Source organism: Phocoena phocoena, chromosome 2 (genome assembly GCF_963924675.1).
Source record: "Phocoena phocoena chromosome 2, mPhoPho1.1, whole genome shotgun sequence".
NCBI classification, from domain to species: domain Eukaryota; kingdom Metazoa; phylum Chordata; class Mammalia; order Artiodactyla; family Phocoenidae; genus Phocoena; species Phocoena phocoena.
This window is the reverse complement of record NC_089220.1, coordinates 125,537,836-125,562,189: the sequence shown is the minus strand read 5'-3', so window position 1 is coordinate 125,562,189 and position 24,354 is coordinate 125,537,836. Positions and strand designations below refer to the sequence as shown.

The following is a 24,354-nucleotide window of genomic DNA, read 5'->3' as shown; positions in this document are numbered from 1 at the left end:
ATGTCCTCCCCACCACTCCACTGCATTCATGGAAGTGATGATGGCTATATGGAAAGCAACAACAAGAACAAGGACTCTTAAAGACTCAAGACCGTAGAGGGTCATCTCCACTTTTCTTGGGAGGCAGGGAGTACTGAGGATGCACTTAGAAGTAAGGCATTCAGTGGTGTTCATTTTTGCACTGTAGGTGTAGCTCACATGTGAAGTAATCACATGTTCCTTTGTGGAAATGCTGCAGGCTTATCATTGGAGACATTGGTTTGCATTTTTTATTTTAGTACAGTTCTAGATTTATGGAAAAATTGCGAAGGTAATACAGAATTCCCATATACTGCACACTCACCTTCCCCTAATTAACATATTAATAGATACGTTTGCCACAATTAATGAACCAGTAATGAACATTCTTATTAACTAAAACCCATACTGTATTCAGATTTCTTTAGTTTTTACCTAATATCTTTTTTCTGTTCTAGGATCCCATCTAGGATATCACATTCCATTTAGTCGTCTCTTTAGGCTCCTCTTGGCTATGACTGTTTCTCAGACTTCTTTGTTTCCTTGCTTTTGATGACCTTGACATTTTGAAGAGTACTGGTCAGGTATTTTGTGGAATGCCCCTCAATTGGAATTAGTCTGATATTTTCCTCATGATTAGGCTAGGTCTATGGGTTTGGGGGAGAAAGAGCACAGAGGTAAATTGCCATTCTCATCATATCATACTGACAACATGACTTGGCACTCTTGATTTTGACCATGATCACCTGGCTGAGGCAGTGTTTTTCAGGTTTCCCACTGTAAAGTTTCTTCCCCTGTCCCCCATACTATCCTCTTTGAAAGGAAGTCACACTTAAGGAGAGAGGAGTTGTGCTCCACCTCCTTGAGGGGAGAGAATTTACACAAATTATTTGGAATTTTGCACAGGAGATTTGTTTCTTCTCTCCCTTTTAAAATTTAATTAGGTATTTATATCAATACAGACTTATTGATATTTATTCTGTACTTTGGGTTAGACTCTAATAGTACTTTGACTATCTTCTTGTTCGAATTGTTCCATCTTGGCTATTGAGAGCTCTTTTGGTTGGCTCCTGTGTCCTTTGACATACCCCCATCATTGCATTTTTCTTGGAGCACTTCCTTGCTTTTTGGCACTATGAGATGCTCTAGGCTCATCTATATTTCTTGCCCAGTCTTAGAATCAGCCATTTCTGTAAGGATAACTGTGCATTTTTTACAGCTTGCCATGTAGGAGTTGTTCTGATCATGCCTAGTTCAGTTAGAAGTGTTAAGCAGAGTTTTAAACCAAATATTATTTATTTCCAAGTGCATGTTTGCAAAGTCTTTGGCCTTCCTTGAAGAAATTTGACAAGGAAAAATAAGGTGTGAAAAGAGGAAAGGTTCAAAGTAGACCATACTAATTTGGATTGGTTGAAAATTCTGGTCTGTAGCCACCACCACCTATGACTGTCACTTTTCTCCATAGCTCATCAGGTTGCCAGGCAGCTTGACCATTCCTTGTTTAAGTGATGGAGGGCTTATTAGCACATTCACCCCACTGGGATGGGGTGGCAGTTCTCCCAGTGAGTAATTCCTAGAGGGATTCTGGTGTAATGCATGGAAGTCACTTTGCCTGTGTTCTTAACCTTAATGGAATTCACAGATCTAGGATTTATTTGACATGGAGAAAGATCCCTATTCTTTCAGTTGTAGAGAATTTTTTCAGAATCCATATGGAGAAGCTGGCAAGACTGTTAATCTTTTACCTAGTTTGGTGTATGCATAAAGGAATAAAAAAGTTTCAAAATTATTAACGTGATGCCTTTTGCATGTATGAAGAACCAGCGTTTAAAGAAAATCTCCTTTTAGTTGTCATAGATTTCATTTTGACCCTGGCCACCTATTGTATTGAATGCAGATATATTCTCATTTTAATTGTTTAGAAAGAGTAAGAAATTTGCGATGTCAATTAAAAAGTAATTCAGTACTGAAAATATATTTTGAATAGAGCAAAAAGAAGAATTTGTGTTTGCATCCAAATTCCAAGTGTGTGATTTATTATTTTCCTTATTCATTAAAAAAAACCCTGCCTTTTTAGAAAAAAAAAATTCCTGAAAATAAGTCATATCCTGTACCACCTTGCGGATTAATGTAGATTTGAGATCATTTTTTCTAAGCATTGATTTAAGTTCTTTCTTTGCTCTGTAAGTTTGTTGTAAAGTGCTAAAATATAAGCTCATCAAAAGGTAGACTACTCAGGCAGCTATGTTTCTTTATTTTTTTAGAAAATTTCTCGTGATTGTTATTTCATTCGTTTTTAGGTTAAGAAAGAGCTCATTGACACTGGAATCTGGACACACTCTGAGCCCCCTACTCACGATGCTGTGTGTGCACAATGGTTATTAGGCAATCCACGTATCAGGAAAAGGGGCATTCTTCCCGTAAGGTAAGTGACTGAGGGTCATAGGTCATCTGTGCTGTTTTGGGGGAAAATCCATTTAGCTTTTACTTCTCCTTCAGATCACCTAATTCATACTAAACACAGCACTTGCTAAAAGAAAATCCAGGTTTGTTTTGATATTGTTTGAATCTTTTTCCTTGCATAGTATGCCTTAAGTGCCAAGGTGATCATCCCAATTAAAAAAGAAAAATCTGTTAAAGATGATTGTTTTGAGTATATGGTAGTAGTTTCTATTAACTCCTTCTGATGGTCTTCATCTTTCCTTATAATGCTAAAAATAAGCAAAAACCTATTCTAAAAGGATTCTTGGTTTTAAAATTTCTAAGACAAGAGACTTAATTTTAGTGTCAGTTGAAAAAGTAAGTGAAGAGATGGGGGAAATCACGTTTATTAAGAAAACAAATTGTCAGGAAATTTCTAATTTCCCAATTTTCCTTGAGGAGATAGCCTGATATTTTTAAATTACATTACTTAGTAGTGATACTTAGGAGTTTTGTAATAACCATTTCCTATGTATGAAACAAAGTAGGATATGTGATTATACTATTAAGCTGTGATAATATGACCTAAATTATGACCTAAGTTAGGCTTAAGTTGACCTTTGTACAGTCTATAAGGAGAAGTCTTAGAAGGTAAACTATTATTGGTAACGAGATTATCCCAAGATGTCTAACCTACATATGAGACCAGAATGTCTTTAAAGGACTTTCACATAATTTTTTATTTTTAGAAATGGAAGCTACTAATTAGGAGGTGAGTTTAATCTATACCTTAAAGTTAGCCCAGATGGAATGGCTTCCTAGAATTATGTAGTTTAAGTTTCTGTATGTATTTAAAAGCTTAAAAATGCACTAAAAAAGTTTTTGTATACACACATATAAGATGTAACTTTTCACCAGTTCAGTTTGGACTTCCCTGTTTGCATGAAGGAGATCTCATTTTACATTGAGTTTGAGTACACACCTCTCTTGTGACTTATTAGAGAGTGTTGGAATTCTATATACTGCTTTTACCTTTTTCATGTGGTTAATCAACAGATTGTTTAGATTCCTTTAGTTTTTAAATATTTTGTATGATCTTGCTACTTTGAGTATTTGTAGAATAAAACTTCTGGAAAATGGAAATTAGAAAAGTGCAAAAGAAATGTGGCAGAAAAAGAGTCGTAGTAAATTGTGCCTCAGAGGACATAAAGTGGGGAGGATAGAAAGAGACAGAAACAAAAGGAAAGTAAATATAATCTATACATTTTCGTCTAATTTACTTAAACCCCGCCCACTTCCCCTTCCCCCCAACTTTCCACTCTTTGGGGCTAAAAATAAAATATTGTTGAAATACTTTAGGGGACCAGCCTAAAGGTTTTTGCTTTTTTAAAATTTTAGACTACTTCTCATAGCTGGAGGTCTTTAGTCCTAGTCTATGAATTGTCCATTTGATACTCGATATGTACTCACTGATCTGTGATAGAATCCTTGAATGGTTTATAACTTAAATTTTCCGTGTGCATCAGGTAAATGCGAACTTCTAAGACAAGTACTCATTTGCTTCCTCTGTTGTCTCCATCTTCAGCTACCTAGCATCACTTTCCATTTTACCTAAAATAAATGTTGTGTTCATTGGTGTTTGCTTTGAGTTTACAAAAGGCTGCAGAAGAAATTTCCTGTTTTGGCATTTTAGGGCTTTATGCCTCACTTTCTTTTTGAAATCTTTTATAATCTTAGGGAAATAACTGAAAGTTTTGGTCAAAACTGTTACATGTTAATTTGTTATAGTAGTATGAACTGTCATCACTAAAGTTTACATGATTTAGCAATGGAAACTTCTGTGCTATTTAATGAACACACTGTCAGGTGTCAAGTATTCTAAATTTTATGTATTCTACCTACCCTTCAAGGCTGATCCCTGTGACCTAATGAATCCTTTGTAAAAAGTGGACTCAGCTAGGATGTTACACCACCATTGTCGAAGGAACCCTGAACTCCAGGAAGAGTTGCAGATTCAAGCTGCAGTGGCTGCCGGGGATGTTCACACGGTACGAAAGATGTTAGAACAAGGCTATTCTCCAAATGGCCGGGATGCTAATGGCTGGACCCTGCTTCATTTCTCTGCAGCAAGAGGAAAGGAAAGATGTGTTCGAGTATTTCTAGAACATGGAGGTGAGTTTATTAGAAGCAAACCCTTTTTTCCCAAGGAGAAACTTAAAATGAAATTCTACTGAGTTTAAAATATATGAGTGCTTGTGTATATAATTTCTAATGCTTCTTTTTGCTAATACTCGACTTCTTATTCTCTCCTTTGTGAAGATGTGTTAAAATTATGCTGAGTCTTGTTTAAAACCAGATTGTCTAAAAAATCAGTTTGTTGAATGTGCTTTTTTCCCCTTGTAACTCTAGTTTCTATACAGCCAGATTTCCCCAGATTATTTCAACCAAAAGCAGCCCTTCTTCAGGTTGTCAAGTTGCTTTGTTTCAGAAGCAGAAGTGGCTGTGGTCCCAACAACTGAGAGTTGCTCAAGCTCCCCTTTTGAGACTTGCTCAAGCTAACTGAGCTAACACAGGCCCCCTGATAATACCATGGCCTTCAGGATACCCTACCTTTTGAATTTACCTCTTCATAAAAAAATTTTAGTTGCTTTTATTACTGTTTTAGAGCACTTGCCTTTTCTAGAATTGTACATAGTTTCTAGGTATCCTACAAGATTGGTTAGCTGAGGTCTAATTTTGTGTAAACATATGCAGTTGGAAACTACATTTGACATTTAATGTTTTTGCTTGAAAAACTGTCCATTCCTGTAATTAATAGTAACTAATTGTCTTAAAGTAGTTTACTTTTTTCTCCCATTATATTTTCACTTAATTTATTTTCCTAAAGATGAACAAGTGTATTTTGACATTTGTACCCATATTATTTTTGTAAATTATGGTGTAAAACAGCTTGGTTGGGACTCAGGATCCATTATGTACCATTCTAGGGCCTGGATTGCTTATTAACAGTCATTTAGTTCCATTTCTATGGTGTACTTTGTTACAAGACTAGTCAAACTTACTTGCAAACTAATTTGAAGTACAGAAAATGTTAGAAGTCACACAGCTCTCTTAGGGTCTTGTGAATTATGTGAAGATAGGAATACAAAGGCTATAAGCATGGACTTACTGCAAAGTCCTGCTGTACCTGAGACTAGGAATCATCACACATCCGAGTGGCCCTGAAATAAGAATTATATCCCCGAAATAGTTGACTGTTGACAGGACACCACCATTTGCTAGCCTGTGCCTCGTTTGTAGCCATCCTCCATCCCTCCCTGACACCTTTGCTCATATCTCATTTCACCTTGAAACTTGAAAACCTCAGCTCTGAAGGCAACGAAGGAGAAATGTAAGAGGAATGCCAGGAGAAAGAGCTGAAAAAACTAAGAAGTGGGTGTAGGATCAGAATACTTAAAATTCTGGCAGTGCTTAGTAATATTAAGACCAAGATCAGAACTCACATTTTTAAATTCTACCTAGTCCTGTTACTTTCCTGTTTCTGCCAGCCTTGCTTTTAAAATATTTTAAATATTAATTAAGAAAGAAAGTTCAATGACTCAGGTAATATATGAACTTGTCTCCTTAAAACAAATAAAATACATTTTCAAATAAATTACAAATAAAGCCAAAGTCCCCTTTGGCCAACTCCCAATCCTTATCTGCCTACCCCTGCCCAGACGTAACTCATGGGTATGAGTTTGGTTTGGTCCTTATCTTTCTAGATCATTTCCTAAATGTAGTTATAGAAAATATGTCTTATTGTGTTGTGTGTGGTTTTTAGAACATAAATGATATCATACTGACTGTATTATTCTGCAATTGTTATTTTTTGCTCAGCTGTATATAACTTAAGACTTTTTTAATATTGGGTTGGCAAACTTTTTCTGTAAAAGGCCAGATGGTAAAGATTTGGGGCTTTGCGAGCCCTCCTGTCTCTGTTGTTAACTACTCAACTCTGCCTTTGTAGCATGAAAGCAACCATAGACAATATGTGGATGAATGAGTGTGGCCATGTGCTGATAAAACTATATTTATAAAAACCAGTGGTGTGCTGGATTCGGCCTCTGGTCCCAGTTTGCTGAATCCTATTTCCTCACCATCCCCCTCTCTCTTTTTGTGTATGTATGTGTGTATAGATATTTTTAACAGCTTTTATTGAGATAGAATTCACATATGTTACAATTCACCCTTTTAAAGTGTACAATTCAGTGGCTTTTAGTGTATTCATAGAGTTGGGCATCCATTACCACAGCCAATTTTAAAACATTTTCATTACCCCAAAAAGGAACCTTGTACCTATTCAGTATTAATACATATAGGTTTACTCTGTTCAACTGCTAGATATAGTATTTATTAGTATGGATATACTATCGTTTGTTTAAACCATTCTTTTTTATTTTTTGAGTGGATGAAATTTTCTCAGTAGGACATTTTATTAAGGAGGTAACACATACATATATATACATGGTTAAAAACAAAACGAAAGGTGATACGGACTGTTCAGTGAGGGGGAAATGTCTGCTCTTCAGCACTGGCCCCTCCTCTCCTTCCCAGAGGCAGTCACTCTTACTGGATTCTTTTGTGTCCCTGCAGAGATAGTCTGTGCATATAAGTGTGCATATTTTCCACCCTCCATCTTCTAGCCTGCTTCTCTTTTGTTAATCGTCTGTTCTGCATCTTGATTTTTTTTACAAAACAGTTTCTCTAAGTGATAGTTCCTTGTCATTGATTCCATTGTATAGATGTAATTTATTTAAACTTATTCCCCATTGTTGGACATTCTAACTTTTCATTTTTCTGCTTCTAGATACAGTATTACAGAGAATGTCCTTGACTAATCTTTTTACATATGGGATCTCTTGGATAATTCCAAGAAGTACAATTGCCACATCAAAGGGTTGTTGGGTTTTGTTGTTGTTGTTGTTGTTTTGATGGATATTGACAAATTGTCCTCCAAAGAAGGTTGTTAATGGCTCTGCCCTTAACCAGGTGGGAGGGTGCCCAGTCCCCTGCCTTTGCCAGGAGTGTATCACTAAGTGGTTTGCTCTTCCTCTGTGTGATTTGCTTGCCTCCTTTTTTCCCGAAAATGACATATGAGTAACAAAGCATTGCAAGACTGGGCTGCTTGCTTGTCTTTTTCTTATGACTTGTAGGAGTTGTTTATGTATTCTCTGCTGTTAGTTATATGTTGCAACAGTCTTCTCCCAGCTTGTAGCTTTTCCACATTGTTGTTTTGCTTGTTTTTTGGGAGCAGAAGTTTGCATTTTAAGTAGGTAAACTGTATTTTTCTTTTGGCTTATGGTTTGTGCTTTTTGTGTCTTGTACATCATACCACAGGGTCATTATTTGCCTATATTTTTTTCTAAAATGTTTCATGGCATTTAGGTCTTTAATCTATCCAGAATTGGTTTTGGTGTATAACATGAGGTGGTCAGGTACAATTGCATACATAAAGGTAGCCTAAATCGTCCTTTCTTTCCTCATTGTTATGTCTTGCCAACTCAGGTATAAAGTTTTTATATACACATGGTTCCGTTAGTTCTATTGTCTGTTGTTATATCCCTGGGTCAGTATAATATTGTTGTAAATTATTATTATTCTCTAATAAGTTTTAATATCTGGGGGAGCAAATCTCCTCTCCTTGTTCTTTAAGGATATCTTGGCTATTCTTAGCACTTTACATTTCCATATAAAATTTTAAAACAACAAAATTACATATTTTGCAGAAGCCCCTCACTTATTCTTGTATAGCACCTTTTACTTCCTCCTTTTACCCTAGTACAATAAGAGATTCAGGGAGTAGTTTTTAATAGCACATTATGTATCGATTTGGAAACACAAATAGGAGAGACTTCCTCCTCCTTGCTCCCGTTGGCCACATGTGCTGCTTAGACTTGCTCTGTATTTAGTCTAGGCCTGGCTTCTGATTTCTAGACCAGTGTACCCAGCTGCCTGTTCAGCTTCTCCACAGTTGTGGCTCACAACACAGCGCAGCATGAGCTGCTGCTTTGACCATGTTCTTTTGCAGTAGATGGCACTACAGCCTATGACTGCTGTGCCAGAAATCTAGAAACCATCCTTCTAAATAGTTGTCAGATCTTTTCACTTCCTTTCGTTGGAGGCACTGCCCCACCTTTGGGCAAGGAAACCTTGTTCCTCACCAGGACAGTTATGATGTCTCTTTCGTCCTTGCTTCCAGTCCTGCCCCCTTCCAACCAGTCTCTAAATGGAGTGATCTGTTAAAAATGACAATTAAAATATTTCCTTTTAAAATCCATTGGTGGTTTCCCACTTCTCTTGGGACAATATTGAGTCCTTAATGTGACCTACACGGCCCTGCAGCGTCTGCTCCTCTGCGATATCTTTCCAGCTTGTCTTTGAGCCGCAGCCCATCTGCGTTCTTTCAGACTCACTGAGCTCAGAGGCGTGTGCCCAGGACCTGCTGGGTTTCCTCTGCTCCCTGCACTGCTGCCACCTTCGCCTGGCTCCTACCTGCCTCTCCCTCACTTCTCCCTACACTTTCTCAGGGAAGCCTTCCCTTACCATCCGGACTTGGTCAGATCCTTCTATCATGTGATACTATTGGGCTCTGTACCTTTTTATTGTAGTTCCTATCACAAGCATAATGAATTATTTTTGTAGTATTCTATTTAATTCTATTCTTGTTAGTCTGAGGCTTCATGAGGACAGAACCTGTATCTGTACTGTTCTCAATGAGAGAGAGAAAGAGGAAACAAACACCAGTTATCTAAAATAATTGTTCCCCAGCCTTACAGAGACAAGGCTGATCCTTTTCTTTTTTTCTTTTTTTTTTAAAGAAGATGTTGGGGTAGGAGTTTATTAATTAATTAATTTTGCTGTGTTGGGTCTTCGTTTGGGTGCGAGGACTTTAGTTGTGGCAAGCGGGGGCCACTCTTCATCGCGCTGCGCGGGCCTCTCACTATCACGGCCTCTCTTGTTGCGGAGCACAGGCTCCAGACGCGCAGGCTCAGTAGTTGTGGCTCACAGGCCCAGTTGCTCCACGGCATATAGGATCTTCCCAGACCACGGCTCGAACCTGTGTCCCCTGCATTAGCAGGCAGACTCTCAACCACTGTGCCACCAGGGAAGCCCCTGATCCTTTTCTTTTTATTAAAAAGTATTGATTGAAAATGGGCCAGGTGGGATTAGAAAAGTCCCTGAATTCATCATACCTGCTCTTTTCCTTAAACCACAGTTTCTTTAAGAGCTTATAAACTTCCAGTTAGATTGATCCCCTCCTGTTAATACGTTTATTTTGTGATGGACATTAAGGTGAAATGCAGTCAAAGATTCAAATATGGGAAAGTGAGCAAAGAAATGCACAAGAAACAAGGGTTCACCTTCCTCTTTCCCTCTCTCTCCCCTCCCCCACCTCTGAGGTAGAATTCATATAGATAGTTAGATGAGGATGAGGTGGCCAGTTGGTCACTTATTCTTATATTTATTCAGCAAATATTCATTGAGCACGTAACGTATGCCAGGCTCTGGCCAGGCCCTGAGATACGGACGTAATCATTGTGCTCGCCTTCTGGCACTTCATAGTTTAGTGGGTGGATGGATTTGTAGCCAACATTTGTTGAGCATTTAGTATCAGCCTAATTCCTCACAACTATTCTGTGAGGGTAAGTAGTAATTTTTCCACTGAGAAAACTGAGCCACAGGATGGTAAGTAATTTGCTCACAGTCATTCACTTCATAAATTGTAGAGCCAGGATTCAAACCCATTGTCTTAACCATGATTCTGTATGACCTGTAAGAAAACAACGCAGTCCCAGCAGAGTGAGCTAAGCGCCGTGTATAAAAGACCACCCCATTTTTTGGGGCAAAGGCGGTGGGAATGGCATGGAAGACTTACTAGAGAAGGCATGGTTTGCATCAAGGTCTTGAAAGGTGAGGCTGCATGGGGTGCTGGAAGGGTGGAGGTGTGGGGTTCTTTCAAACACAGAAGACACTGAGTAAAGAGCTGAAGAAGAAAGGGAGCATGTTTGGTTTTAGGAACTGAAAAAAATTCAGTACGATTGGAGCATATCTGGTCATTTATTTGGGGGACAGTGGTGAGCCATTTGACAGAGAGGAGTGGGAGAAACAGCTGTGTGTTGTAGAAAGCTCACTGGGTGTAGTATTGGGAGCTTAGTGAAAGGGCCCAAGACCTCAGGCACTGCTGCCTGGTCAGGACTGCAGCCTCATTTCCTTGCACCCCACACGTATTTATTGAGCACTGCTATGTGCCAGGCACTGTTCTGAGGGCTGGGAATACAGTAACAAAATAAAGTCACTGCTGTTGTGGCATTTACATTTCAGTAGTTGACAGTAAATATATGATATCAAGTCATGAAGAAAAAGGAAGCAGAGAAGGGATAAAGAGGTACAGGCTTCTGTTTTAAATTAGGTATTCAGGGAAGGCCTCTAATGTGACATGTTAGCTGAGGCCTGAAAGAAACGAAGAACAAACCATGTGTGTATCTGGGAGAAAAGTGTTAAAGGAAAAGTGTTAAAGTAAAAACTCTAGGCTGGGAACATGCTTAGCACTTTCAAGAAAAAGCCAGGAAGACAGTGGCTGGAGCAGAATAATGGGAGAGGGGGGCAAACAGGGCTAAAGAGAGTCAGCTGACATGTTCTGTAGCTCCTAGAAGGCATGGAAAAGACTTTGGACTTTGTTCTGAGTGAGAATGGGGGTGCCATTGAATACTTCTCAACTGAGCAACAATATGAACTTACCTTAAGGGCTCACTCTGGCTGCTCTGAGGAAGATAGATTGTGGAGGAGCAGAGGAGAAGTAGGAAAACCTGTCTGGACACTTTGGAATAGCTCAGGTGAGAGATGTTCGTGGCTTGGGCTACATGATAGCAGTGAATGTGTTGAGAAGTGGTCGGATTCTGGATATATTTTGAAAATGGAGTCAACAGTATGTGCTGATAGATGGGCTATGAGGTGAGAGGGAAAGAAATTAAGAATAACAGGTTTGGGGGCTGAGGATCAGGAAGAAAAAAAAGAGTTGTCATTTACTGAATGAGCAGGGGAAAGATAGCCAAAGCAATTGAAAAGAAGAAAGGATATAGATGTTTAATATCAGCCATTTACCCTACCAGAAATTTTTAATCTCAAGTACATTAAAGGAGCAGACCTTACAATTAAATGTGTACACCTGCACCATGAAACCACCAATGAGTGATCACACAGAGCTTTCAAAACTCAGAGCTAAGAGGTTGCCTGTCTCTGTGCTGTGGTGACAGCCATGTGACCACAGAGGGAAGCCTGGTTGTGGAGCAGGTATGTGAAGTATGCTTGCTGCTGCTTGGGAGAAATCCAGTTTCATTGAGGAAATGAGCAAGTTTGACTTGAATTGCTAATACTGTCTATATTCCAAAAGGAAAAAAAAAAGTGAGGCTCTCTTTAGTTTAATCTAAACCTGTGCTGTCTGTAGCACATGTGGCAGCAGGCATACCTCAGAGGTACTGAGGGTTGGTTCCAGACCACCACAATAAAGCAAATATTGCAACAGAGGGAGTCACATGAATTTTTTGGTTTCCCAGTGTCTAAAGAAACAATGTACATATCTTAGTTAAAAAATACTTTATTGCTAAAAAATTGCTAACCATCATCTGAGCCTTCAGTGAGTCATAATCTTTTTGCTGGTAGAGGATCTTCCCTCATGTTGATGGCTACTGAGTGACCAGGGTGGTGGTTGCTGAAGGCTGGAGTGGCAATTTCTTAAAATACGACAAAAATGAAGTTTGCCACCATTGATTAACTCTTCCTTTCACGAATGATTTCTCTGTAGCATGCAGTGTGTTTGATAGCATTTTATTCACAGCAGAACTGCTTTCAAGATTGGAGTCAATTCTGTTAAACTCTACTGCTACTTTATCAACTAAGTTTATGTACTATTCTAAATCCTTTATTGTGATTTCAACAACCTCCACAGCATCTTCACTGAGAGTAAATTCAATCTCAAGAAATCACTTTCTTTGCTCATCCCTGAGAAGCAGCTCCTCACCTGTTAAAATTTTATCATGAGATTGCAGCAATTCAGTCATATCTTCAGGCTCCACTTCTAATTCTAGTTCTCTTGCTAAGTAATCTGTAGTTACTTCCTGCACTGAAGTCTTGAACCCCTCAGAGGCATCCATGAGGGTTGGAGTCAACTTCTTCCAAACTCTTGTTAATATTGATATTTTGTCCCCTTCCCATGAATTATGTATGTTCTTAATGGCATCTGGAATGGTGAATCCTTTCCAAAAAGTTTTCAATTTACTTTGCCCAAATCCATCAGAGGAATCACTAATTATGGCAGCTGTAGCCTTAGGAAATGTATTTCTTCAATAATAAAACTTCATAGTCGAAATTACTCCTTGATCCATGGACTGCAGAATGGATATTGTGTTAGGCATGAAAACAACATTAATCTCATTGTATATCTCTATCAGAGCTCTTGGATGACTAGGTGCATTGTCAATGAGCAGTAATATTTTGAAAGGAGTCTTTATTTCTGAGCAGTGGATCTCAACGTCGAACTTTATATATTCAGTAAACCGTGTTGTACACAGATGTGCTGTCATCCAGGCTTTGTTTTTCCATTTATAGAGCACAGGCAGAGTAGATTTGGTAGAATTCTTAAGGGCACTAGGGTTTTGGGAATGGTAAATGTACACTGGCTTCAACTTAAAGTCACCAGCTACATTAGCTCCTAACATTGAAACTTTGAAGCCGTGCTTTGACTTCTCTTCTCTAGCTATGAAAGTCCTAGGTAGCATCTTCTTCCAATATAACGCTGTTTCATCCATACTGAAACATGTTGTTTAGCGTAGCCACCTTCATTAATTATCTTCTGGATAATTTGTTGCAGCTTCTACATCAGCACTTGCTGCTTCACCTTGCATTTTGATGTTATGGAGTTGGCTTCTTTCTTGGAACCTCATGAATCAACCTCTGCTAGCTTCAGACTGTTCTTTGGACGTTTCCTCACCTCTCTCAGCTTTCACATCATTGAAGAGAGTTAGGGCCTTGCTTTGAATTAGACTTTGGCTAAATTAGGGAATGTCGTGGCTGGTTTGATCTTCTATTCAGCCCACTCAGACTTTCTCCATATCAGCAAAAAGGCTGCTCTGCTTTCTTATTATTCCTGTGTTCACTGGATTAGCACTTTTAATTTCCTTCGAGAACATTTCCTTTGCATTCACAACTTGTCTACCTGTTTTGCACAAGAAGCCTAGCTTTTGGCCTATCTCAGTTTTCAACATGCCTTCCTCACTAAGTGTAATCATTTCTAGCTTTTGATTTAAAGTGAGAGACATGTGACTCTTCATTTGAACAGTTAAAGGCCTGATTTCAATATTGTTGTGTCCCAGGGGACAGGGAGGCCTGAGGAGAGGGAGAGAGACTGGGGAAAGGCTGGTTGGTGGAGCAGTCAGAACGCATAACAGCATGTATTGATTAAGTTCACTGTCTTATTATGGGCGTGATTCATGGCAACCCTAAATAATTAAAATAGTCACATCTAAGATCACTGATCACCATAACAAGTATAATAATGATGAAAAATTTTGAAATATTTTGAGAATTATCCTAATGTGATACAGAGACAGAAAGTGAGCAAATGCTGTTGGAAAATGGCACTGATGGACTTGATCTAGGAGGGGTTGCCACAAACCTTCAATTTGGAAAAATTGCAGTCAGTATCTCTGAAGTGCAATAAAGTGAAGTGCAATAAAATATGTGCCTGTATTTACATTTAAAGTAAACAAAAAATTCAGTTCTGCAGGCACGCTAGCCACGTTTCAAGTGCTCAGTAGCCACACGTGACTAGTAGACATATTAGACCTTGTAGATACAAAATGTTGGCCTGTGCAGATAAGTGATATTTTGCTGCTTTACTTTCAAGTATCCTGCTTCAAAATGATGAACACTTAGGGTTTTATAATGTCCAAAAATATTAGTGTTTCTAAACACAAATGTGATGCATATAATAGTACCTCTGTCCAAATCCTGGTAATCTTTCTGACCAGGTTAGTGTGCTGTTGGAATTATGGGGAAGAGTCACTACTATAAGAGTGTGAATTTTAAGAAACCCACTATTATTATATTTATTTTTCCATTTTGAATCTTTCTGAAAATTCTAATACTACACTGGACATTTCAAGAGAGTAACATTAAGAGACCCTATATTAGCTAGTGTGTTTCTTTATCTTCAGATTCAGTGTTTATGCAAACTGACCTGGAGGGCGGTCAGCTGAAGCTCTAGAAGTTAATTCCATAAAACACATCCCTGGAGGAACCTGAGATGAGACACCTGATAAGTGTCTCAGGTCTTCTCTTGGTACAGTAGGTAAAATCCTCTTGATGAAACACAAGAAAATAAATGAAAGAGATAAGTGATTAGAAAAATCCATAGCAGAATGGTGAGAAATTATTTTTAGCTTTTCAAAAATGAAAGATTTTACAAATGGTAATCCCAAATGTGATGAAACAGGAACATTGATGGTAGAAGTTTATTAAAGCAGTTGTGGAAAGAAGTTTAGTAGTATGTTAGATCCTGAGAAATGGGAGATTTTTTTGCCAATATATCTACTTCTATTAATTTATTCCAAGGAAGCAGTCTTAAGTACAGGAATTATTTTCTGTATGAAAATTTTACCCTTTATTATATATAATTTTTAAAATGGAGGCATTTTCAGTGCCCAAATATAGAGGAAAAATTAAGTAATTAGACTATGATTACAATTACGAGTAATTTTTTAAAATGTATAGAAGGAAAGCTGAAAGAAGTCTATCATCAGTGTTGACAGTAGTTATTAGAGAATGCTGGTTTTTGCTTTGATGCTTTTCTAAATTTTTAGTTTTTCATTAACAAAAAAGTAATATTACTTGGGGAAATTCTGTTTGGGAACATTATACCATCTGACTTTCTGGCTCTTTGTTCTGTGTTGAATTATTAGTCAAGTTTTAGGTTTTTGTCTAGATTTTTTTATTTCCTCCATCGTTGCTTTTTTTTCCTGTAATAACATGGCACAATGCATACCTGGTTTTTAGAACTCCAAGCAGTGCCTGTGCCTGTGTAACTTAGCTAATTGCATTTGGTGCTTTCTAAAACTTTTAAGAAGAGTAATCACATAAATAGTAAATTATGGTACAATGCTTATACATATATTTTGTAAAATTCTGACTTTCCTGCTTTTAGGATTTTGTAATGTCCAAAAGTATTTGAGCTTTTAGACACAAATGGGAAGCTTATAATAACCTCCGTACAAATCCTGGTAATGTTTTTGAACAGTTCAGTTTATATATTCCAATCCTCAGAGTAACCAGTAAAAAAAAAAAAAAAAAAGATAATGCAAAGAAGTATAGCTAAACTGTCAATGGAGACATTAAAATGGAATGTTAAAAAATGTTCTGATAGTACAAAGAAAAAAAATGGTAGTAAAGGGAAGAAGAGGGACAATAGAGGAGACAGATGGAAAACAAATAATAAAATGGTAAATCTAAACTCAACTATATCAATAATTATATTAAACATTAATGGACTGAACACTCCAATTAAAAGTTAGAAATTATCAGAAAGGTAAGTAGACAAAACTCAATTACGTGCTGACTACAAAGATAATACTTTAAATATAAAGGTACAGGTAGGTTGAAAGTGGATGAATGGATGGGATATATCATGGAAATATGTCATGCAAATGGCAAGCATGTGAAGGCCCGAGTGGCTATGTTAATATCATATAAAATAGATTGCAAGACATAGACTATTACCAGAACTAAAGAGAGACATTTCACAGGGACATATGGGGCACTTCATTAGGAAGAATAATAGTCATAAAATGTGCATACACCCAGGAAGAGAACTTCAAAATACGTGACGCAAAAAATTTGAAGGGAACTTCAAAATATGTGTTAAAGGGAGAAATGGACAGTTTCACAGTCTTGAATGTTGGAGATTTTAACATCTCTCAGCAATTGATAGAACATCTAGATATAAAAAAATCAATAACTATAGAAAAATCTAAAAACCATTATCAAACACATTGACCTAATATTTTTGAAAATTGCATCCAATACCTTCAGAATATACATTCTTTTGTGTGCATGCTGTGGACACTAGGATAAACCATATGCTGGCAATAAAATACGTGTCAGTAAATTTTAAAAGGCTGAAATCTTAAGGGTATATTCCCTAACTGCAATGGAATTCTGTTAGAAATCAACAACAATAACATGTCTAGGACAAACTCAGACATTTAGAAATTAAACAAATTTTGAACTGAATGATAGTGAAAATACAATATATCAGAATTTGTGGGATGTACTAGAGCAGTGCTTAGGAATTTATAGCTATAAATGTTTGAATAGCAGAGAAGAACCATCTTAAATCAATTACTGAAGTTTTTACCTTAAGAAACTTGAAGAAATTGAGCCCAAAGTGGCTGTTGCCATTTACCCTCTCTGCTCCCCAACAATCTCTGTGTCACATTATCATGGGATCTGGAATCCTCCTCGATGATGGAAGGGACTGACCTGATTTTGGAGCCCATGGAAATTCCCCATGCCTGGAGCATTGTTGAAAATAACTGTGGTCTTGATCTAGGTGGCAAACAAACTGGAAAGGCCAATAGCAGTTGGACTTTCTGAGGCTGTAACTGAGGCTGTAATACCAGTTGGGGCAAGCAACAGAGCAGCCTCACATTTAACAGGAGACCTGGCAAATGAGACAGCCATGTGGGCTTTGATAAGCTACTACATATTTCTGGGAATTTGGCAGGCTGATACATACTTAAGAAAGGCCAGAGAGGGCCCCAGTTATCTACTCACCCCTGGCTGAACATGAGGCCAGAAAATGGAAGCTGTAAATTGTAAATTGTCTGTTTATTGAATGTGTGTCTCAGCCTATACACAGATCTCTTGGGCAAAGGGTGGAAGCCTTACTGGCTCAAATTGTTTAAGCACAACCTCTGACCAGTTACTGGTCAAACGTAAGTTATTCCTAGGAGCGGCCCCTAGAAGCCAGACTTTAATAATAACAACTGAGCAGAGACGTAAGTGGCTGTATGCTATAAGGGAGACAGACTATGTAGAATTAGTCTAGGTAATTCACTAAAACAAATAGCAACAGCAGCCCACCTGGAAGAGGTGAGGTTCAAAATCCAGGGGTGCTATGATATAGTCTAAAATCTTCAATTTTCAGTAAAATTATGAGACATGCTAAGAAACAGGAATGTATTGCTCATACACAAGAAATGAAACTAGCTAATAGAAAGTGTTTATGAAGGGGCCCAGATGTTACACTTAGTTAACAAACTTCAGAATAGCTATTATAAATGTATTCAAAGAACTAAGGACACCATGTTCAAAGAATTAAATGAAAACATGTGACAGTGACAAATCAAATAGGAATGATCAATAAAGAGAATACATATAATTTTATATATGAAAATGGGAATGTATGTATATACATGTATATAAATAGAAATTCTAGAGTTGAAAGTACAGTAACTAAAATGAATTCATTAGAGTGGTTAACAGCAGATTTGAGCTGGCAAAAGAAGGAATCAGTGACCTTGAAAATTTATCAATAGACATTATCTAGTCTGAGGAACATATAGAAAAAAGAATTTTTAAAAATATCAACAACAATAAGATATGTAAGACATCTTATGACCAAAATAACTTATGTTTGACTGGTAACTGGTCAGAGGTTGTGCTTAAGCAATTTGAGCCGGTAAGGCTTCTACCCTTTGCCAAGGAGATCTGTGTATAGGATGAGACACATTTAATAATCAGACAATTTACAAGTATGCCCCAGCTTCCATTTTCTGGCCTCATGTTCAGCCAGGGATGAGTAGATAACTGGGGTCCTCTCTGGTCTTTCTTAAGCATGCATCTGCCTTCCCAATTCCCAGAAATATGTAGCAGCTTATCAAAGCCCACATGGCTGTCTCATTTGCCAGGTCTCCTGTTAAATGTGAGGCTGCTGTGTTGCTTGCTGCAAGCAGTATCACAGCCTCAACTCAGGCCCCCATAGACCTGTGGAACATTATCAAGCATACCAATATATGCATGAGGCATAATGGGAGCCAGAAAAGAGAGGGGAAAGCGAGAAAGGGAAAGAAAAAAATATTTGAAGAAGAAATGATTGAAAACTTCCTATATTTGATGAAAAATGCTAAACTATACATCTGAGACACTCAGTGTCTCCAAGTAGGATATTCATCTAAGAGATGTAATTGTCAAACTGGGGAATGTTAAAAACAAAGAGAAAATCTTGAAAGCACCTAGAGAAGTGATGCATTATGTACGAGGGATCCTCAATGATAAGATTAACAGCTGATTTCTCATAAGAAACAACAGTGGCCAGAAGACAATGGGATGACATCTTGTAATTACTGAAAACAAATAACAGTCAACCAGCAATTTTAAATCCAGCCAAATTGTCCTTCAGAAATGAAGGTGATAGGGCTTCCCTGGTGCTGCAGTGGTTAAGAATCCGCCTGCCAACGAAGGGGATATGGGTTCGAGCCCTGGTCCAGGAAAATCCCACAGGCCACGGAGCAACTAAGCCCGTGAGCCACAACTACTGAACCTGCGCTCTAGAGTCTGTGAGCCACAACTTCTGAACCCTCACACCTAGAGCCCGTGCTCCGCAACAAGAGAAGCCACCACAATGAGAAGCCCGCACACCACAACAAAGAGTAGCCCCCACTTGCTGCAACCAGAGAAAGCCCACATGCAGCAACAAAGACCCAACTCAGCCAAAAATAAATTAATTAATTTAAAAAAAGTAAAAGCCAATAAGAATATTTAAAAAAATTTTTTTAAGTGAAGGTGATATAAAGATGTTTCCAGATAAATAAAGGGAATTTGTTGCTCTCAGACCTGCCTTACGAGAAGTACTGAAAGAAGTCCTTCCAGCTGAAAGAAAAGGACCATGTGTAAATCCAAATTCACAGAGCAAATAAAGATCACTGGTAAAGGTAATTATGCATGTAAAAAACAGTATATTTGTTTTCTATTGCTGTGTAACAAATTACACAAACATATGACAATACAAGATATACTTATTACCTCACAGTTTTAAGGTGTTGGCCAGACTGTTCTCATCTGTAGGCTTAAATGGAGAAGAATTTGCTTCCAAGCTCATTCAGGTTGTTAGCAGATGAATTCCCTTGGATGTACAGGACTGAGGGCCTCAGCTTCTTGCTGGCTACTGGCTGAAGGTTGCCAGTAGTTCCTAGAGATAACCTGCAGAGTCTTGGCCTGTGGGCTTTCCCACCAAGGCTCCTTAGTTCATCAAGGCAGCAGTGAAAGTTGCTACAGTAAGTCTGCTAGCAAGATGGAGTCTTGTGTATCATAACATAACCACAGTAGTGACATTCCGTCACCTTTGCCAGATTCTATTGGTTAGAAGGAAGTAACAGTTCCTGCTCATACTCGAGGGGAGAGAATTACACAAAGGCATGAGCATCAAGAGGCAGGGATTATGGGAGGGGCCCCCTTAAAATTGTGCTGCCAGAGACAATGGAAATATATTCCCCCCTTTTCATCTCTTTTAAAAGACAACATAAAACAATAATTATAAAACTATTGTTGGGTTTATATAAAGATGTAATATATATGACAATAATAGGACAAAGGAAGGGAGAGGAAAGGGGGCTATCTTGGAACAGTTTCTATATACTGCTACAATTAAATTCAAAGTAAGAATAGGAATGAAATAACAGAAGAAAAGAAATCAGTGGAATTGAAAATGGACAAATGATGGAGAAAATTTATGAAACAAAGAAAAAGCTGGTTCTTTGAAAAGATCAGTAAAATTGATAAATCTCTAGCTAGACTGATGAAGAAAACAAAAGACACATACCAATATCAAGTATGGAAAAAACTGTTTTCACTACAGATCTTATAGATACTAAAAGGATAATAAGGAATATAATGAACACCCTTCTGCCATTTAGAAGAAATGAACAGATTCCTCGAAAGACACATATGGCCACAACTGACCCAAGGGAAAAATAGAACAATCTAATAGTCCTACATCAAAGAAATTTAGTTCATAATTAAAACTTTACACTAAAAGTCTTTAGGTAGGCACAGCTGCCTTTTCTGTTGAAATATTTCAAATATTAAAGGAATAAACAATAACAGCACTACCCAAACTCTTTGAGGAAACACTTCCAAACTTACTGTATAAGGCATATAGTACCCTGAAACCAAATAAAGACATTGCAAGAAATGAAAACCACAGACCAGTTTCACTCATGCCAAAAGTTAGAAATAACCTTAACAAAATACTACCAAATCTCATCCATCATTATATAAAAAAGAATATTACATCACGACCAAGTAGTGTTTATCCCAGGAATGCAAGCTTTGTTTAACATCTGAAAATATGATGAGTAATTTACCCTCTTAATAGAATAAAAGTAAATACCAAATGATCCTTTCAATAGATGCAGAAAATGCATGTGACAGTATAGTATACCCATTCATCATAAAGACTCAGCAAGCCAAAAGCAGAAGAAAACTTCCAAACCCTAAGGAAAGACACCTGTGAAAAACTACAACTTACATCATAGTAAATGGTGAACTGCTGAATTCTTTCCCTCTGAGATTAGGAACACGGCAAGGGTATATGCTTTTACTACATTTTGTCAACATTTTATTGTTCAAATAAGGGTCCTGGGATTGGAAAGGAAGAAGTAAAGCTGTCTTTATTTGCAGAGAACATAATTGTATGTTTAGAAAATCGTAATAAATCTCAAAAACATTCTAGAACTAAAAAGTGAATTTAGCTAGATTACAGAATACACAAGTTGGTATACAAAAATCAATTTTATTTCTCTATACCAGTAATTAACATTTAGAAAATGAAATGTAAAAACAATTCATTATGATAGCAACAAAGTTTAGTAATAAATGTAATGAAAGATGTGCAGTACTTGTATGCTGAAAAGTACAAAACATTGCTGAGGGAAATTAAAGAAGACCTAAATAAACAGAGAGGTATTCTGTGCTCATGGTTTGGAAGAATAAATATTATTTAGATAATTTGGGGCAGATTTACATTTTTAGAGTTGGTAGAGTTCCAATCAACATTGTAACAGGCTTGTTTGAAGAAATTGGTAGGTTGATTCTAAAATTTATTGCCCAAAACAGTTTAAAGAAGGTTGGAGAATGTTACCTGCTATCAAAACTTACTATAAAGCTGCAGTAATCAAGACAATCTGGTACTGGTATATGGATACACTTTTAGATCAGTGGAACAGAATAGAGTTCAGAAATAGATCCACACTTGTATGGTAAATTGTTTTGTGGCAAAGGCACCAGGATAAATTATCGAGGAAAAAGTAGTTTTTTAAACAAATTGTGCTGGATTAAATAGATATTTATATGGAGAATAATGAACGTTGATCTGATCTTACACTGTACACAGAAATCAGCTAGGAATGGACCATTGCCCTAAATAGAAGAGTTAAAAGTATAAAACTTCTAGAAGAAAACAAAACCTATGTGACATTGTGTTGGGCAAAGATTTCTTAAACAGGACACAAAAAGCACAAACCATAGAAGAAAACAAATGACAGTAGATTTCATCAAAATTCAAAACTTTTGCTCTTCAAAAGACACAGTATAGGAAATGAAAAGGCAAGCCATAGACTAGGAGAAAATACAAAACATATCTGACAAAAGGGCTTGTATCCAGAATATATACACAATTGAGTTTTAAACTAATAATGAGAACAACTACACAATAAAAATGGGTAAATGATTTCAACAGACACTTCACAAAAGAAAGTATATGAATAAGCCCAGTATCAGAATAAGCCCAGTATCAGTAGTCATCAGGGTAATGTATATTAAAATCCCAATAAGTTACCACTTTATACTCAATAGAATTGATAAAATTAAAATTACTAATAATGCCAAGTATTAGTGAACATGTAGAACATTAGGAACTCTCATACATTGCTGGTGGGAGTGTAATATTGTATAGTCACTTAGAAAAACAGTTTGGCCCTTTTTTAGGAGGTTAAATGTACATTTAACATATGACCCAGCAATTCTCTCCTAGGTATTTACCCAAGTGAACTGAAAACATATATCCACAAACAGACTTGTATATGAATGTTCACAGTAGCCTTATTCATTATAGCCTAGGAATAACCCATTTATCCATTTGCTACTGACTATATAAATAAATAACTATATATCCATATTATGGAATACTGTTCAGCAATACAAAGGGATGAAATTTTTTTTTTACATCTTTATTGGGGTATAATTGCTTTACAATGGTGTGTTAGTTTCTGCTTTATAACAAAGTGAATCAGTTATATATATACATATGTTCCCATATCTCTTACCTCTTGCGTCTCCCTCCCTCCCACCCTCCCTATCCCACCCTCCCTATCCCACCCCTCCAGGCAGTCACAAAGCACCAAGCTGCAAAGGGACGAACTTTTGATGAACCACAACAACATGTATGAATTTCAAAAACATTATGATAAGTGAAATAAGTCAAATACAAAAGCCTAATACTCTATGATTCCACTTATATCAAACTATAGAAAGGCAAAACATTAGTGGTTGCCTGAGGTCTAGGGTCTGGGCAGGAAATTGTCTGTAAAGAGGCAGGAAGGAACTTTTTGAGATGATGGGAATATTTTGGTTGTAGTGGTAGTCACATGACTGTATACAATTCATCAGAGTTCATCAACCTGTATACTTAAAATGGTTCAGTTTTATTGCACCTCAGTAAAGCTGTTGGAAAGAAAGAACCATATTGGTAGGGAATGTTTGTCTGCTTTTATTTATATATGCTTTCAAACTTTTCAAATGGGTTTCTTGAGACTGATACAATTTGTATTAAATAGGTTGCACCTGGGGGGAGAAAGCTTGCTAAAGTGGACAAAGTTATGAGGTGATGGGGCTACCATGTTAGTGTTCAGCGAAGGATTTTCTGTTGAAGGAACATTTGAACAGACACAGAGGAAGTGAATTCAGTTAAGTCAAAAAAGGTCTCTTCACATGTGCCCTGCACATTTCTTATAGAATTTATATCTAGGTGTTTTGTAGTTTCTGCTACTATTACAAATAAGATCTTTTTCTTATCTTATTGCATTGGCTAATAATCCTTAAATTAATTTTTGTTTTCATATTTGTCTTATATTTCCTATTTGTTAATTTCTTGAGGAAAGTAACTATACAGATTTTATACGTTGTTAACCTACAGTCTTCCTTCTGTGCTGTGTTTCCAGTGTGTGCTCAATTAATGGATTTTAGTGGTTTTTACTTAGACTAAGCAGATCATTGCTGTATTTGTTAATCTTTGTTTTTCCTAGCTCAGTATAGCACCAAGTTGTAGGTAGAATCTAAAAAAGACCTGAGGTGGAAAACTAAAGATGCCAGTGCAATTTTATGTAACATAATTTTAATTTTACTGTCAAACAAAGCGAGTATAGGATGCACATGAGACTGTTTGCTGGCAACTTTAAAGGCACCCATGGTGGATGAAAGGTGGGAGAAGTGAAAAAAGGTATTCTTGAATTTCACTAACAGATTAAAAGAGAATGTCTGGAAGCAGTTGATTGGTCAGATATAGATTAGGAATGGCCATCTTGGCAAGATTTACGGTTTTATTTGAATAGAAGGGGTTCTTTTATATTTCATGCCTGTCTTAGTCTACTTTAGGTAAGTGAGGTATCTGAAAACAGATTTGAGGGCTCAGCATCATCTGTCAAAATGGCAACAGTAGCTCATGTTCATGCCTTACCAGTAGATGGCAGCAATGTGCATTGTTTAAATATTCTTGCTCTTTTTTTAAAATTAAGTAGTGAATAGGTACTGTATATTTTTCTTTTA

General features: G+C 37.2%; 1 protein-coding gene across 1 annotated transcript in view; it reads left to right on the top strand.

The window, feature by feature from the left end:
- Window positions 1–24,354, top strand: part of ASB7 (ankyrin repeat and SOCS box containing 7) — a 46,786-nt gene that overhangs the window by 4,990 nt on the left and 17,442 nt on the right. Inside the window, exons 3-4 of the mRNA XM_065872475.1 lie at window positions 2,319–2,443; window positions 4,350–4,611. Coding sequence (XP_065728547.1) covers window positions 4,401–4,611 — 211 coding nt within the window. The 5' untranslated portion in view covers window positions 2,319–2,443; window positions 4,350–4,400. The remainder of the gene's footprint in view (window positions 1–2,318; window positions 2,444–4,349; window positions 4,612–24,354) is intronic.